At 38.8% G+C, this 14,440-nt stretch overlaps 1 protein-coding gene across 3 annotated transcripts in view; it reads left to right on the top strand.

Annotated features, from left to right (window-relative positions):
- Positions 1 to 14,440, top strand: part of ITPR2 (inositol 1,4,5-trisphosphate receptor type 2) — a 524,960-nt gene that overhangs the window by 401,719 nt on the left and 108,801 nt on the right. For all 3 annotated transcript variants that reach the window (XM_036864824.1, XM_036864825.1, XM_036864826.1), the window contains exon 46: positions 10,371 to 10,478. In XM_036864824.1, coding sequence (XP_036720719.1) covers positions 10,371 to 10,478 — 108 coding nt within the window. The remainder of the gene's footprint in view (positions 1 to 10,370; positions 10,479 to 14,440) is intronic.

Raw genomic sequence — 14,440 nt, 5'->3', positions numbered from 1 at the left:
TTTCAATCATTTAAAAATGCATTGTTTCTTGCCTTTTTTCCCCCCTCTCCTTCTTTGCCCTGCTTCAGGGGTTGAGCTATCATATTTATTATAATCATTAAAGGCCTTTTATTGATTTTACTATAATTTCAGACAGACCCTCATGAATAGGAGTCTAGATCATCTGGAAATTAGGAGTTTTAAAAATTTTTGCAAATTTCTTGTCATTTTGCATGTATCTTTATCTTAGTTTGGCTACCATTGTAAAATGGAAATAATAAACTGATCTCTAAGAACCATAAAGAATTTACTTTAGATATTAGTTAAGGAAAAGCTATGTTTTTTAAACTCCTTGGATAACGATGCTCTAACGTAGGGTAATGCTGGCCTTCCAGGATCCCTCTTTCAGTCCTGCAGGGGGAGGGAAGGGACCAGTTCCTTACTTCCCTGTGGTTGTGTATATATGGCAGGGATGAGAGAAAACAGTCTTGGAATCTCATGCTTTCCTTCGGGTCTGGGGTCCTTTGGGCTGGTGGTTTATGAATCCTCCACAGCTGCCTGGCAAGGTGCTCAGGAGTTTGCCCCATCTCTTTCCCAGGGTGCCAAACCATATTTCTCAGAATGAACACCCCCTCTGTTCTCTCTTCTGTCCATTGCCAGCTTCCCGGTTGGTCACGCTTTCTTTGGGGCTTTCTCTTTGGATTCTCAAGAGCCTATTTGGAAATCCAGAAAAGTAAATATTGCCTTTTTTCTCTCTCATTCTGTTTAAAGTCCAAATTCTGCTCAAGATAATATGGATAACTGTATTTGACTAAGGAACAGGGAAGCCTGAGAAAGAGAAAAAGGGATTTTTTAACTGACTTTTTAAGAAAGACTGAGATTCGTTAGTTTTCCCAACTAACCCATTCCATTACACTGGTTGGTGGTGAATCAGCACTTTCCTTGCTTCCCATAGCCCATCTATAATACTCTTCCCACTTCCTCTCATCCTCATCTGATCCCTTCTCCAACTCTCTAATATTATCACCTCCCTTCTTTGGGAAAGGCCACCATTTCCTCCTTGGGAAAGGAGCCCTTCACTACTTAACCTCAGACATGAGGTGAATATTAATGGGGGCCTCCTGCAGCCTGAATTCTGCTGCCTGAAGTGGGAAGGGGGTGCTCCTGTCTACTGGGGGGCCTGAAGCTGATTCTCTTCTAAAGTATCTTAGTGCAAACACCGCCTGCCACGGTGACTGTCTTCTTGTCAAGACCACAGGGCTGAACTGCCTCATGTGAGTAAACCTTTTCTTCTTCTGAACATGGCTTTGACCCTACTCCTAACAGAATAATAATTCTGGCAACCACATGCTAGAAGAAGAGTTATTTCTTCTTTGATCTATTTTCTTTATAAAGGACCTCACAGTCCTGAGAGTAGCTCTGGACAGATGGCACCTTTCCCAAATGGATTCTCTCTAATCCTCCAATTCCTTTTCCAACAGAAGCAAAAAGAATAGGTAAGGATCTCAGTTTATCTTGCCACAGTTAAGAGAAAAATTCCTTTATGGTTTGTATTAGCTTTTGCTATAGATTGAATGTTTATGTCTCACCAAAATTCATATGTTGAATCCTAATGCCTAATGTGATGGTATTAGGAGGTATTAGGAGGTGGGGCCTTTGGGAGGTGATTAGGTCATGATGGTGGAGCCCTTCTGAATGGGATTAGTGCCCTATGAAAGAGGCCTGAGAGAGATCCCTTGCCTTTTCCACCAATGAGGTTATAATGAGAAGACATCTGACTGTGAGGAAGTGAGCTCTCCTTAAACATCGAATCTGCTGGTGCTTTGATCTTGGACTTCCCAGCATCCAGAAATGTGAGAAATAAGTTTCTGTTTATAAGCCACCCAGTCTATGATATTTTTGTTATCACAGCCTGAACAGACTAAGACAGCTTCCTCGGGCTGCTGTAACAAATTACCGCAAACTTCATAGCTTAAAACAGCAGGTTTTTGTTCTCTCACAGTTTTGGGGGCTAGAAGTTCTAAATCAAAGTGTTGGCAGGGCCAAGCTCTCTCTGAACGCTCTAGGGTAGGATCCTTCCCTGCTTCGTCCTAGTTTCTGGGGGTTGCTGGCAATCCTTGGTATTCCTTGGCTTGTATCACTCCCATCTCTCCTGTCATCAGTTGGCATTCTCCGTGTGTGTGTGTGTGTGTGTGTGTATCCAAATTTCCTTCTTCTTATAAGGACACTAGTCATTGGATTAGGGCCCACCAACATCCAGTATGACCTCATCTTGATTTCATTATACCTGCAAAGACCTTATTTCCAAATAAGGTCAGTTTCACAGGTCCTGGGGGTTAGAACTTGAACATATCTTTTTGGTGGACACAGTTCAACCCACAGAAGTATTCTCTATTCAGACTCCTCACATGGGCATTTAGTGTGACTCCAAATTCTAGTCCCGTCTCCTGCTATCCACCGTCTATGACCTGGTTCGTGCAGATCCCTCCCTACAGTAGAATGGCTTCTTCATGCCATCCTCCTTCCCCTTCATCATTTTCTCTATTCTTTTTTTTTTTTTTTTTTTTAATTTATTTATTTTATTTATTTTTGGCTGTGTTGGGTCTTCGTTTCTGTGCGAGGGCTTTCTCTAGTTGCGGCGAGCGGGGGCCACTCTTCATCGCGGCGCGCGGGCCTCTCACTATCGCAGCCTCTCTTGTTGCGGAGCACAGGCTCCAGATGCGCAGGCTCAGTAGTTGTGGCTCACGGGCCCAGTTGCTCCGTGGCATGTGGGATCTTCCCAGACCAGGGCTCGAACCCGTGTCCCCTGCATTGGCAGGCAGATTCTCAACCACTGCGCCACCAGGGAAGCCCAATTCTTTAAAGCCTTTATTGGATGCATTTCTTACATGATTCCTTTCCTAGTACCACCAACCAAATGCGATTCCTTGTATTTCTGCCCTTGTTTCCCCTCTTTTAATTACATTTCTGTAATTGTTTTAATTCCTCCAACTAGAAAGTAGGTTGCTTAAAAGAAGTGTCTACTTACCTTTATAATCCCACAATAGTTCTATGCTTTGCACATAACAGAATCACAAAAGCAGAGAAAAATAGATGTCTTGAAAGTACAAGACTTGTGTATTTTAAGCCTTTTAGAATAGGTGAAAACCTTAGTTTATATCCTCTTTTGCTGATTTCTCTCTGCTTCAAACAAGAAGAGTGTTTGGTATAAAAGCAGTGTACCAAACCTAAGCAGATAAGGCAATTATTCTGACTTCAGGCTGTGGCTCACTTTGTGACCTTTGGAAAGCTGGTAGCCGTGTCAGTTTTACCAATTAATAAAAGTGGAGCTTACATGAAAAAGTTCACAGATGAGAGGTGCCAAAGAATAATTATTGTTGAATAATGTTCAAGTGCAATTGCTTGGTTTTTTCACTCCAACCTTACTTGGACCCAAACTGAAATGAACACTAAAATCCTAATGATAAGAAGACAAATGTGTAATGGTTTAATAAGGGATGCTGCTAAAAATGAAAAACCCAAGTCTGTCATCTTTATTCCCCAGTCTTGGATTTTAAAAACTGCACAATGTTAGTTAGTCAAAGACCCTGCTGTAGGTTATATGTGTTTATGTATAAGGTTTGTACTTACAAGTACGTGTATATACATATACATATGTTAATTTCTATTCAGTGTTGTATATGTATTTAACTAAATTACAAATATGTCATAATTAATAATGAGGTACATGATTTTCACTTTTCTTTTCAACATACAGTGAAAGAATCGCTAGCCCTTCTTGGTAGTCCTTTGCTTCATAGGGATGTCTTGATTCTTTTATAAGGCTGACTATCCACCAAAGCTTTTGATCCCTTCCTCACTTATATATATGCTTATATCTGCCCATGATTACATTGCATTTTGTTTTAAAATTTTTCTGTTATGATAGACAACACATTATCTCAGGGCTAGTTTTTCTGTTTGTAATAATGAGCTAATGAGAGTTCTTTATTGGTAAAATCATTTTGGCATCCCTTACTAAGCAGGTATGACAAATGTAAACCCACATCATATATAAAACAATTGCTACTATTTTGCCTTACAAAGATTGTTGTGGATTACAAGTTTTTCTAGAACCCAGAGATTTCCCACCTATGACATTATCCCTTTTCGCATTCAGTATTGTTGCCCATGTTCAGATTCTCATTATTACTAATATTGATTGCTGGTTGGTTTTCCAGACTATGGTGTGTTGTGACATCAGCTGATTTTGAGTACTGTGGTGAGGGTCTCTGTCAAGTACAGTTGGATATTGTAATATGGCTATCCTTGATTATTTTAATTAGCTGTTTTCCAGTTTTTCATTAGGATTTTAAATTAGATTTCTTACTGTGATGGCTCTCGACAGATGTGCTATACTTGTCCAGAAACTTATCAAGTGTTTTCACCTTTGGTTTCCAAAGAATGTAATACTAAATGATGCCATTGCATCTTTGGGTGCTGGGGTTGTTTTTCTTTTTTTATGTCATATAAAAAGGTACATGGCAGGTATAGCGGACAAAATGTGGCCGGAGTGAAGACCCCATCTCTAAGGAAAAACTGATATCTCTGGTTGGCAGTGTGGCCATTTTACATGATATTTTTTATAGAATTGCATAAATAGGGGACTAAATCTTTCTTTAAAAAACAATTGGGCATATGTTAATTGGTCTCTGAGAATTTGTACTGTGCTTTTTAGTAAACTATGAATTTGGACCAAGAGAGCTCTATACTGATACCAGTCATTTTCACACATTTCAGAATCAGTGAGATACTCTACTTTTTTTGTATTTTGTCTGTATAATAGGAATGCTATCCTTGCTTCATAAAGCATTCAATTCAATTCAGCATTTTTTGAGTATCTAGTCCCTTCCTCTCCAAATAGTTTACAATCTAGCAGAAGGGATATAAGTACATGAATAACTATGAGACAAGAAAAAATATTAAAGTATTTTATTTCTGAAAACACTGGGAATTCTATCATCATCTGATATCTAATCAGATTTATTTGGCCTTTCTCTTTTATCAAGGAGAAAACAGAGATAATTTACTGAGATTTATGGGTCCTTGCTCACTTAAGTGCATAATGAATGTCATTCATTAACCCATTTCTTTACTGATTCGACAAATATTTATTTTTGTCTATTTGATGTACCAAGTTCTGTTTTTGACTCTGAGAATGTAGAGGTGAGTAAGACCAGGCGCTCTTCCTCAAGCATGTCACAGCCTGTTGGAGAGAAATAATAGTTACTAAGATACAGTATGAGAAATTATGCTATCTAGATATGTACAGGGCACTATCTGAACACAGAACAAGGAAAAAGAAACTAGGTGACTTTAGTCAGGAAAGGCCATCAGTTACAAAGAATATAAAAGACATCCAGGTAGAAAAAAATGGTACAATTACTTCTTTTCTTTTATTTTAAAAAATTATATATTTCAAATTTTCCAAGATTTGTATAGATCACTTATATAATCCTGAATGAAAATATTATTTTAAATGTTTGAACATGTGAAGGGAGGCCTAGGCATTTTTTAAAGTGCCTTTTAGAGTGCCCCTTATCTGCAATCAACCAAGACAAATGTAGGATCACTTCATTAAGACTGAAGGAAAGAGAGAGGGCCTATCATGTTTCTCTTGAGAAGGATGAAATAAAAATTATTTGTATAGATTTGTACTATTAATTATATCACATAAAATAGCATTAGTGGTTTCTTAAAATAGTTATAGCAATTTTGACACTATAAAGTGACTATAAAGAGGTAAAAGCTTTTTTTTTACAAATGAACTTATTTACAAAACAAAGATAGACTCACAGCAAACTTATGGTTACCAAAGGGGATGGTGGGGGGGGGGGTGGCGGCGGGTGGAGATAAATGAGGAGATTGGGATTAACAGATACAACTACTATATATAAAACAGATAAACAACAGGGACCTACTGCATAGCACAGGGAGCTCTACTCAATATCTTGTAATAACTTACAATGGAAAAGAATCTGAAAAAGAATATATATATATATATATATATATATATATATATATACACACACATATAATATATACACACACATATTAACAGTCTATTGTACACTTGAAACTAACACAACATTGTAAATTAACTATACGTCAGTTGAAAAAGAAAAAAGAGAAGAAAAAAGAAAAGTGTTTTAATAAATAAATTTAAAAGAAATTATTCAAATTAATGTCTCACCTTGGGAAGCTCTCCATAATTTAAGATTTAAAGACTTACATTCAGTTGATTAAACAAATATGTATTGAGCATCTAATATGTACCAGACACTGTTCTAAGCCTTGGAACAGTGAACAGCAGTGAACAAACCAGATGAAAACCCATGTCCTCTAAGAGCATACGCTTACTTTCTTCAGGGGGAGATAACTAATAGATCAATGATAAAATATGGTATGTTGTAGTGTGTGCCATGGAGAAAAATAAAGCAGGAAATGGAGTTAGATGTTTGGGGGGAGGTGAGGGAGTTGGTCTCTGAAAGCATGGTTATTGCTAAGACAATATTTGGAAGGAGTCCTGAAGTAGGGCTAGGGAACAAGCCATGCGGGGATCCAGAGGAAGAGAATCCAGGCCAAGGGAACCGCAACTGCGAAATCCCTGAGGTGGGAACGTGCTTCTCGGGTTGAAGGAACAAGCAGGAGCCCAGTGGGGCTGGGACTGTGGGGAGGGTAGCAGGAGAGGAGTCCAGAAAGGGAGCGGGGCCAGATTCTGTCATCCTTTTTGGCCACGGTGAGGATGGGGCTCAGGCTCTAAATGAGGTGACAGCCGCCCGAGGGTTTGGGGCAGAAAAGAGGCATCATCTGATCAAAAAGATGACACCAGCTCCTGGGTTAAGGCGACTCCGAAAGACAAGGGTGGAGTCAGGAGACCAGGTACGAGGCTATTGCAGAATTCCAGGCGAGAGGAGATGGTGACTGGGACCAGGGTGGTGTGGAGGTGTGAGAAGCAATGAGATGATAGACACTCCTGAAACCTGGTCCTTGCTGATCACTGCTCCCTGCACTGTGTCGGTAAGCTCCATTCCGAGTAGCTCACTCTGACTAGCCCTCCCTAACCGGCCCTTCCTTCTCCCACCTAACTCCCAACACATTTTAAAACCACGTTAGAAGCTACAATTCGTTGATCCTGTCACCTTTTCATGTCCCTCCTGACTTCATTTCCTTCCTTATTCAGCTTGGATTCCATGGTCCCATATACATTCCTCGCATAGACTCTTAAATTCCACCTCTCTCTTTTTTGTACGTTGTTGACCTCACCCAGCAAAACCACAACCTCATTAATTACAACTCTGCTTACTCCATGTCTGGACCCTGACAGATGAACATCAAGGGAGAAAAACACAAAGATGCTTATTGCCCTCACTTTGACCATAGCAGAAGGGGGACCCTTGGGGTTTCCTGACAATCCCTTTTTCCAAGTCCATTCACTTTCCCTAGCAGACTGTTCCATACCTTCTCTTCCTCAAATTCCCAAACCTCTCTCATCCTCCTTGTCAGCTTTTTACTCCACTGAGAAAATAAAAGTAACCAGAAAAGAACTACTCTGTGTATCCACCACAACTGCCCACCCGTATTCTCTGCTGACACTGTGGCTGAACTTGTTTCTATCTGAGGCAAGTTCTTCCACTTATATACTAGATCATTCCATTCTCACCTAGTCAAGACATTGCTTTAGCAAATGTTCCATCTCTCTCAAACAAACATGACGTTATAATTGCCATCTTAAAAAAAATCCTCCCTTTTACCCTGTCCCTTTCTCTAGCTACCACCTTATTTCTTGGCTCCCCCCTTAGAGCAACACTCTTCAAGATCTGCCTACATTCATCGTTTGTACTTCTCCTCCTCTCATTCTTACTTAAACTCACTACAGCTAGGCGTTGGTGCCCACCACTGCCTGACCTGCTGTTGTCAAGGTTACCATGACTTCCAAGTTGGTAAACAAGTGACCACTTCCCACTCCTCATCTGATTTGATGATCGCTGTCTCCATTTTTTAAAGTTCTTTCTTCACTTGGCTGCCAGGACACCTGATTTCACTGGTTTTGCTCCTACTTCACTGGCCCAACTTTCTCAGTCTGCTTTGCTGATGCCTCTCATCTTTCTAGCCTCTGTCAGAGTTCCTTAGATCTCCTTTCTCTGTCTAAGCTTACTTTAGGTGATCTCACTAAGGTTCATGGTTTCAAATACCAGTCATATACTGATGACCCCTGACATTTAGCTCCAGCCCCAGCCTCTGCCCAGAACTCCTGACAAATGTCAACAGCCTGCTCGCCTTCTCCCTTTGGATGATGTCTAAAGCTTCATGTGTCTAAAACCAAAGTCCAGATACTCACCGCCTGAATATGCTCCTCCTGCATTTTTCCTTAGTAAGCAACATTTCTAAACTTTCAGTCGCTCAGGTCAATAATTTTGGAGTCACCCTGAACTCCTCTCTTTCTCTCATGCCCCAGATCCAATCTGTACGCAAATCATGCCAGTCCATGCTTTGAAGAACTGGCCATTTCTTAAAACATATGCTCGTGTGCCTAAATGATTACCATAGTTTTATCCTTTGAAACTCATTTAGATTTTTAGAAACACCTACAAGTCACAAGTTTTATGACTGTGGTTTGTAATAAAATCTGTATAATTCACATTTCAGTCAAAAATAAAATGAAAATATAAAACAGGAAATGGCTTTCTTTTTATTTATTTATTTATTTATTTATTTATTTATTTATTTATTTATTTATTTATTTATTTATTTATTTATGGCTGTGTTGGGTCTTCGTTTCTGTGCGAGGGCTTTCTCTAGTTGCGGCGAGTGGGGGCCACTCTTCATCGCGGTGCACGGGCCTCTCACTATCGCGGCCTCTCTTGCTGCGGAGCACAGGCTCCAGACGCGCAAGCTCAGTAGTTGTGGCTCACGGGCCTAGTTGCTCCGCGGGATGTGGGATCTTCCCAGACCAGGGCTCGAACCCGTGTCCCCTGCATTGGCAGGCAGATTCTCAACAACTGCGCCTCCAGGGAAGCCCCAGAAATGGCTTTCTTGAGTGATTTATAAATATCCCTGAAAGCCAATTCTAAAATAATAGTTTCAAAAATGAGCAACATCAATGGAATGAATAACTTATCAAATTATCACTAACAAGGATGCTGTTTATTTAGTTTTAGTTTTATAGTCTCTGGATTATTGTTTAAAATTTATCTCCATTCTTTATACTTACAATTAACAGTAACATTTCATGAGTAATACAAAGACTTATTTATTGCTCTTTAATGTTGATAAAGAGTATTGACTCTGGAACCACACTGCTTGCATTCAGTACTGGCTCTATTATTAGATGGAAAACTACATTCTCACAGACAATTTCCTTAAATGGTCTGTGCCTCAGTTTTTCTATCTGTAAAATGAGGATAAGAGTGCTTACCCGAGGATTTCTTCCTAGGATCAAATGCGTTCATGTACTTAAATGTTTAGGATAGTACCTGGCACAGAGTAAGAGATAGGAATGGTACTAGGAATAAAAGAATTATATGGCAGATTCTTTGTTACTAGAAGCCCTCAGGGAACTTGAGGCTTAATAGAAAATCTGAAAGGTTAAAGACATTATGAGGTTTTAGAGATTGTTCAAGACAACCATAAAAGAGATATCTGAAGGCAATAGGTATTAGTTATCTACAAAGTGAGAGAACTGACCAACAAATGCCATAGACATTCAAACGAGAAAGATTACTTCTATCAACAGCAGGTTAAGATAATTTATGGTGAAATTTTTGTGTTTTAAATGTTCGGTTTCAATTACAATAAAACTGAGATCTGTACTCATAAAGTACCAATGTTGACATATGAACATGTAGAAGCATAGGATTTTAGTACAAACTGCTAACTGTAGAGCTTTGATTAGGTGCTGTAGGAAACATAGATACCTATTTATGTGTATATAAGAAGCTGCCATTTATATTGGTACCACTACCCACTGAACTATCACCGTGTTCATCAAGTTATTTATTATAAGGAGTATCAATTATATATCACTGTGGGCTTTTCTTCTTCCTGGCACAATTATACATTATTGAAGATGTGTATTTAGTCAACAAATAGTAATTGAATACCTACTCTGGGCAAGACACAGTCTTCTCATGCTAAGAAGCTATATCGCCAAATAAAAATGTAAGATTGCTCTAGTGACGTTGTTATTTATGCCTTTCAAATAAACATGCTTTCCTGAAATGGAATTAATTGCCATTAACCCCAGAACTGTGAAGCTATGTATACAAGTGGACAAAGTATTTTCAAAGTTTGTCCCCAGGACAGGGGAAAAAAAAAGTCCTAAAACATTTCTTCCCTCTTTTCCCCTCTAGTTGGCACGCCACAACAAACTCTTGCAGCAGATGCTCAAACCAGGATCCGATCCAGATGACGGTGATGAAGCCTTAAAGTATTATGCCAACCACACTGCACAGATCGAGGTAACCATCTATTATTTCTTGAATGGGACCAACTGTGAAAAGATATGTGTACTTTCTCTTTCAGACCATTTTCATTATTGTTTCTTAGAACAACGAAGTAGAATTGAGTGATGTAAACTGTAAAAGTATATATACCAAAAGAAGAGATGTGAGCAGTGACGTATAAGAAATTCATGTGCACATCTTTCAAAGTTGTCTTTATTTTTTGACCAGAAATATATGTAAATTCTCTTTTATAATTAATAAGGTTGTTTTTTTTTTGTTTGTTTTGTTTTGGTCCTGGAAGAGATCATTGCAGAGCAGTGATATTTTAGAGACAGGATTATTATAGTGGATATTATCATTCAAGAAATGGTTTCTTTTTAAAAACTATGGAAAGCTTATTAAAGTAGAGATCTCTGTGTAAGAAAGTATTCAGAAGGATGGGAAAAACGGAAGGCACTAGCAAAGTTTTCATGTTGATAGCATGAGCTTGAAATGGTTTAACAATGTCCATTTCACTTTGCAGCAATTCAGTCCCACCCCCGTAAATGAGACCTTATTGAAGGGCTGGTGGCAGTTCAGGAGGTGTGGGTCAACATGGCCTTAATCATTTTGTGTTGTGAGACCCATCTGGCTGTCATTCACTAGCTATGGTATCATTTTGAAACTGGTTGGCAGAGCTAATCAGGCAGAAGTGAGCAGAGTAGTTGACGCCTGTCACTCGTAATTTACATTCACACATTCATTCACTTTGGCAGATATTTTTAGTTTTCAGCAGAGTGCATGATGGCATCACTGCTATTAACTCTCAAGGTACATAATCACTGTACCTTCTTGTTTACTGTTGCCAAACCTTTGCAATCATGAGAATTATTACTTTGTGTCTCAAAATGAATCCCTTGCTCACGTTTATAAACATTAATAGCTTTGGTGGTAGACTTGACTTAGTGCAGTGCATGAGCCGGACCAGCAGCAAAAACATTGCTCACTACATCAGGTGCTTAGGAACTGGGAAGCTGGCAAAGTCAGGAAGCCGGAGAAATTGATACGAATAAATCATCAAACCACCAAGGTTCTGCAGAAGGTCCCGGAGGCCAAAGTACAAAGCCAGTGATTAGAAGAGAATATCAGGAATGGTAGACAGAATGGGCAGGTAGAATAGCAGGTGGGCCAGAGGTAGAGGTTGGGTTAATACTTGTGTGTGAGAGACAGAGGCTGTTATTGAAGCTGGACTTTTATTGGTTCCCAGCAGTGAGGAGAGATTTAGCTGTAAATACATATATTCGGTAAATGTTTACTGAGCCTTTACTCTTTACCAATTACATACACATAGAGAAGGTCATTCTGTGTAGTAATTGTATAAACAAAGACCAGCGAAATTTAGAGAAAATAGTGATTAACTGTGCCTGGGGAATTTCAGGATGGATTTCACAGAGAAGGTTGTCATAAAGTATATATTAAAAGAATAAGTAGAGGTTCCTCTCTACTAAAGTTTGGGCATGGGATTTCAGGTAGAATTAAATGAAGGGAAGGTGAAAGAACATAGGAAGGGGAATGACTCTCTTCAAAAGATTACTGAAGTTGCTGTTTGGAAAAGAGATTGGAAAAGGGAATGAGGCAAAGAATGCAGGTAGATGAAATAGGAAGATAGAAAAGGGAGAAATGGTGGTACTGAAGATGACTTGATTAGAGAAAATAGACACACATATATTATAACACACACACACATATACATATGTAAAGGGCTTGATGCTTGATATTGGATTGCACATGTAAGGTGAGGGAAATACTGGGGAAAATGATGCCCCTGGGGCTTCTGGTTTGAATAAATGGACAGAAATTGGTGTTATGCATGGGGATCCTAGCTTTGGCAGATAAAATGAACAGGAAGATCATTTGTTGATTCTTGGATAAATTGAATTTGAGGTGACTTTGAGGAATGCATTAAGTTGGATATAGAAGTTAAGGGTTCAAAGGAGTAGTCTGAGTTGATGATCTAAATTCTTCGCTTTGACCAATCCTCAGGCTCGTTCAAAGACCAGCTCATATGACCTATTCAGAGAGGACTCCCCTCCTTCCTTCAGGCATTCATTAATTTCATCCCACTATGCTCCCACAGCAGTTTGATCATTCTGTTAATGTGTCATGTGGGAATACTGTTAGCTTCTTCTGGGTAACTTGTCCCCTATTTGAGGCAGAAGCTAGTCTTGATCATCCTTTTATTTCCAAAACTGAACACTGTTCTTGGAGCCTAAGCATAATAATGAGTACTGTTGAAAATAATACTTTGTCTATATGTTACAGACTCAAAGACCCTGGGAAATAGGAAGGACCTTGTGGGTTACCTAGTCTGTTCACCTATCCAAGGAGGAATTGCTTTATAAGGATCCTGTTTCTGCTTTAAATTCTTCCTGTGATAGTGATCTCACCACTTCAGGAGGAAACATCCAATTTGGAATAACTCCAATAATTAGAAAGTTATTTTTTGATAAAACATGCACTCTAGCCCACTTTTATGTTTGCCTACTGTTCCGAATATTTGCTACCCTGTCAACACGACAGCTTGCCTCTAACATTTGAAGAACCATTGTGATTAGTAAGCAATACAAGCTTTTATAGATAGGGATTCATGTTGTTTTTTCACTTTGAATTTCCCAGGACTCCTCGCCTAAGGACTGAATAAGCATTTGTTGAATAAGTATATTTTAAAAAGTATACATTTTTGGCTTTTTACGGTTAACACATTCCCATCTCTTTCAGTAATCCCTCCAGTCTGTCAATGCCCCTTGTAAAATGTAACAACCAAGATCAAACATAACGTGTCCTAAAGGGGCTGAAAAGCTTGGCTTATAGTGATCAGAACATTATTTCTTAAATGCACCCTGAGTTTTTTTTTAAATGTTTGACACTGTTGGATTAAGTAAACCTTTTTTTCCCACACATAGTTGCTTACCATACCAAATAGGTCCAATTCTTCTTTTGTACAATTGATTTTTTTAGCCTATGTTCAAGAATTTTATTTACCACTACAAATTTCTTCTTTGTTTTATGATAGTATTCTAGTATGTGGTCTGTGTATATAACATATCATTTAAGGTAGCTTCAGTTACAAGTAAAAGAATACCAGACTGACAATTTTTTAAATGATAAAAATGTTTGATTATCCCACATAATGGGAAGTCTGGAGGTACCAGTAGTTCTATAATTGATTAAATGACTCAGTGATGTCTTCAAACACTCAGACCTTTTCCATCTCTTCTGCTAAGTCTTCCTTATTATGCTGGTGATATGTCACTTCATGGTTGCAAAATGGCTGCCAACGTTTTAAGTATCATCACCACCTTTTGTTCTAAGCAGGAAGAAAGATGGTACAGGCAAAAAAGAGCTTTTGTGTTGTGTATTTGATTTTTTGTTGTTATTTTATTTGTCTCATGTGGCTTTCTGTCTTTTCAGGAAGCAAAATCTTTCCTGGGAGCACCTCGCAACCCCAGGATATTTCTCCTTATGCCTCATTTCCCAGAGCTAGGCTATTTGCTCATCACCATACCAGTCAAAGGGAAATAGAATGACTTTTTTGCCTTAAACCAATCCTGTGATTCATTCTTGAGGGCTAGGTAGAGTACATAAATATGAAGCTTGAGACTTAGTCTACACAAACCCATGTGACATAGGAAAGCTGTATGAAAACATTTACCCTGGGTTTTGTTGTTGTTGTTGTTGTTTAAAGTTAACTTCTTACAAATACCAAATAAGAGAAGTACAAAATAATGACTATTCACATCTGGGTATATGCTTGAATGGATGTTATACCTACAAAAATATGTTTTGCCACATTTTAATGACATAAAGCATTTTTCTCTGTAGAACTCAGGGCACATCACGTTGTATATGTCATTTGTTCCCCAACAGCCCTTTTTAGGAAGAACAGGCTAACAGCAGGATAAAAATATACCAAGTGCTGTGCCTAAGATTACATAGCC

The sequence above is a fragment of the Balaenoptera musculus genome, chromosome 10 (assembly GCF_009873245.2).
Source record: "Balaenoptera musculus isolate JJ_BM4_2016_0621 chromosome 10, mBalMus1.pri.v3, whole genome shotgun sequence".
Classification (NCBI taxonomy): Eukaryota; Metazoa; Chordata; class Mammalia; order Artiodactyla; family Balaenopteridae; genus Balaenoptera; species Balaenoptera musculus.
The sequence above is the reverse complement of the archived record's forward strand: the minus strand, read 5'-3'. Positions and strand labels throughout refer to the sequence as shown.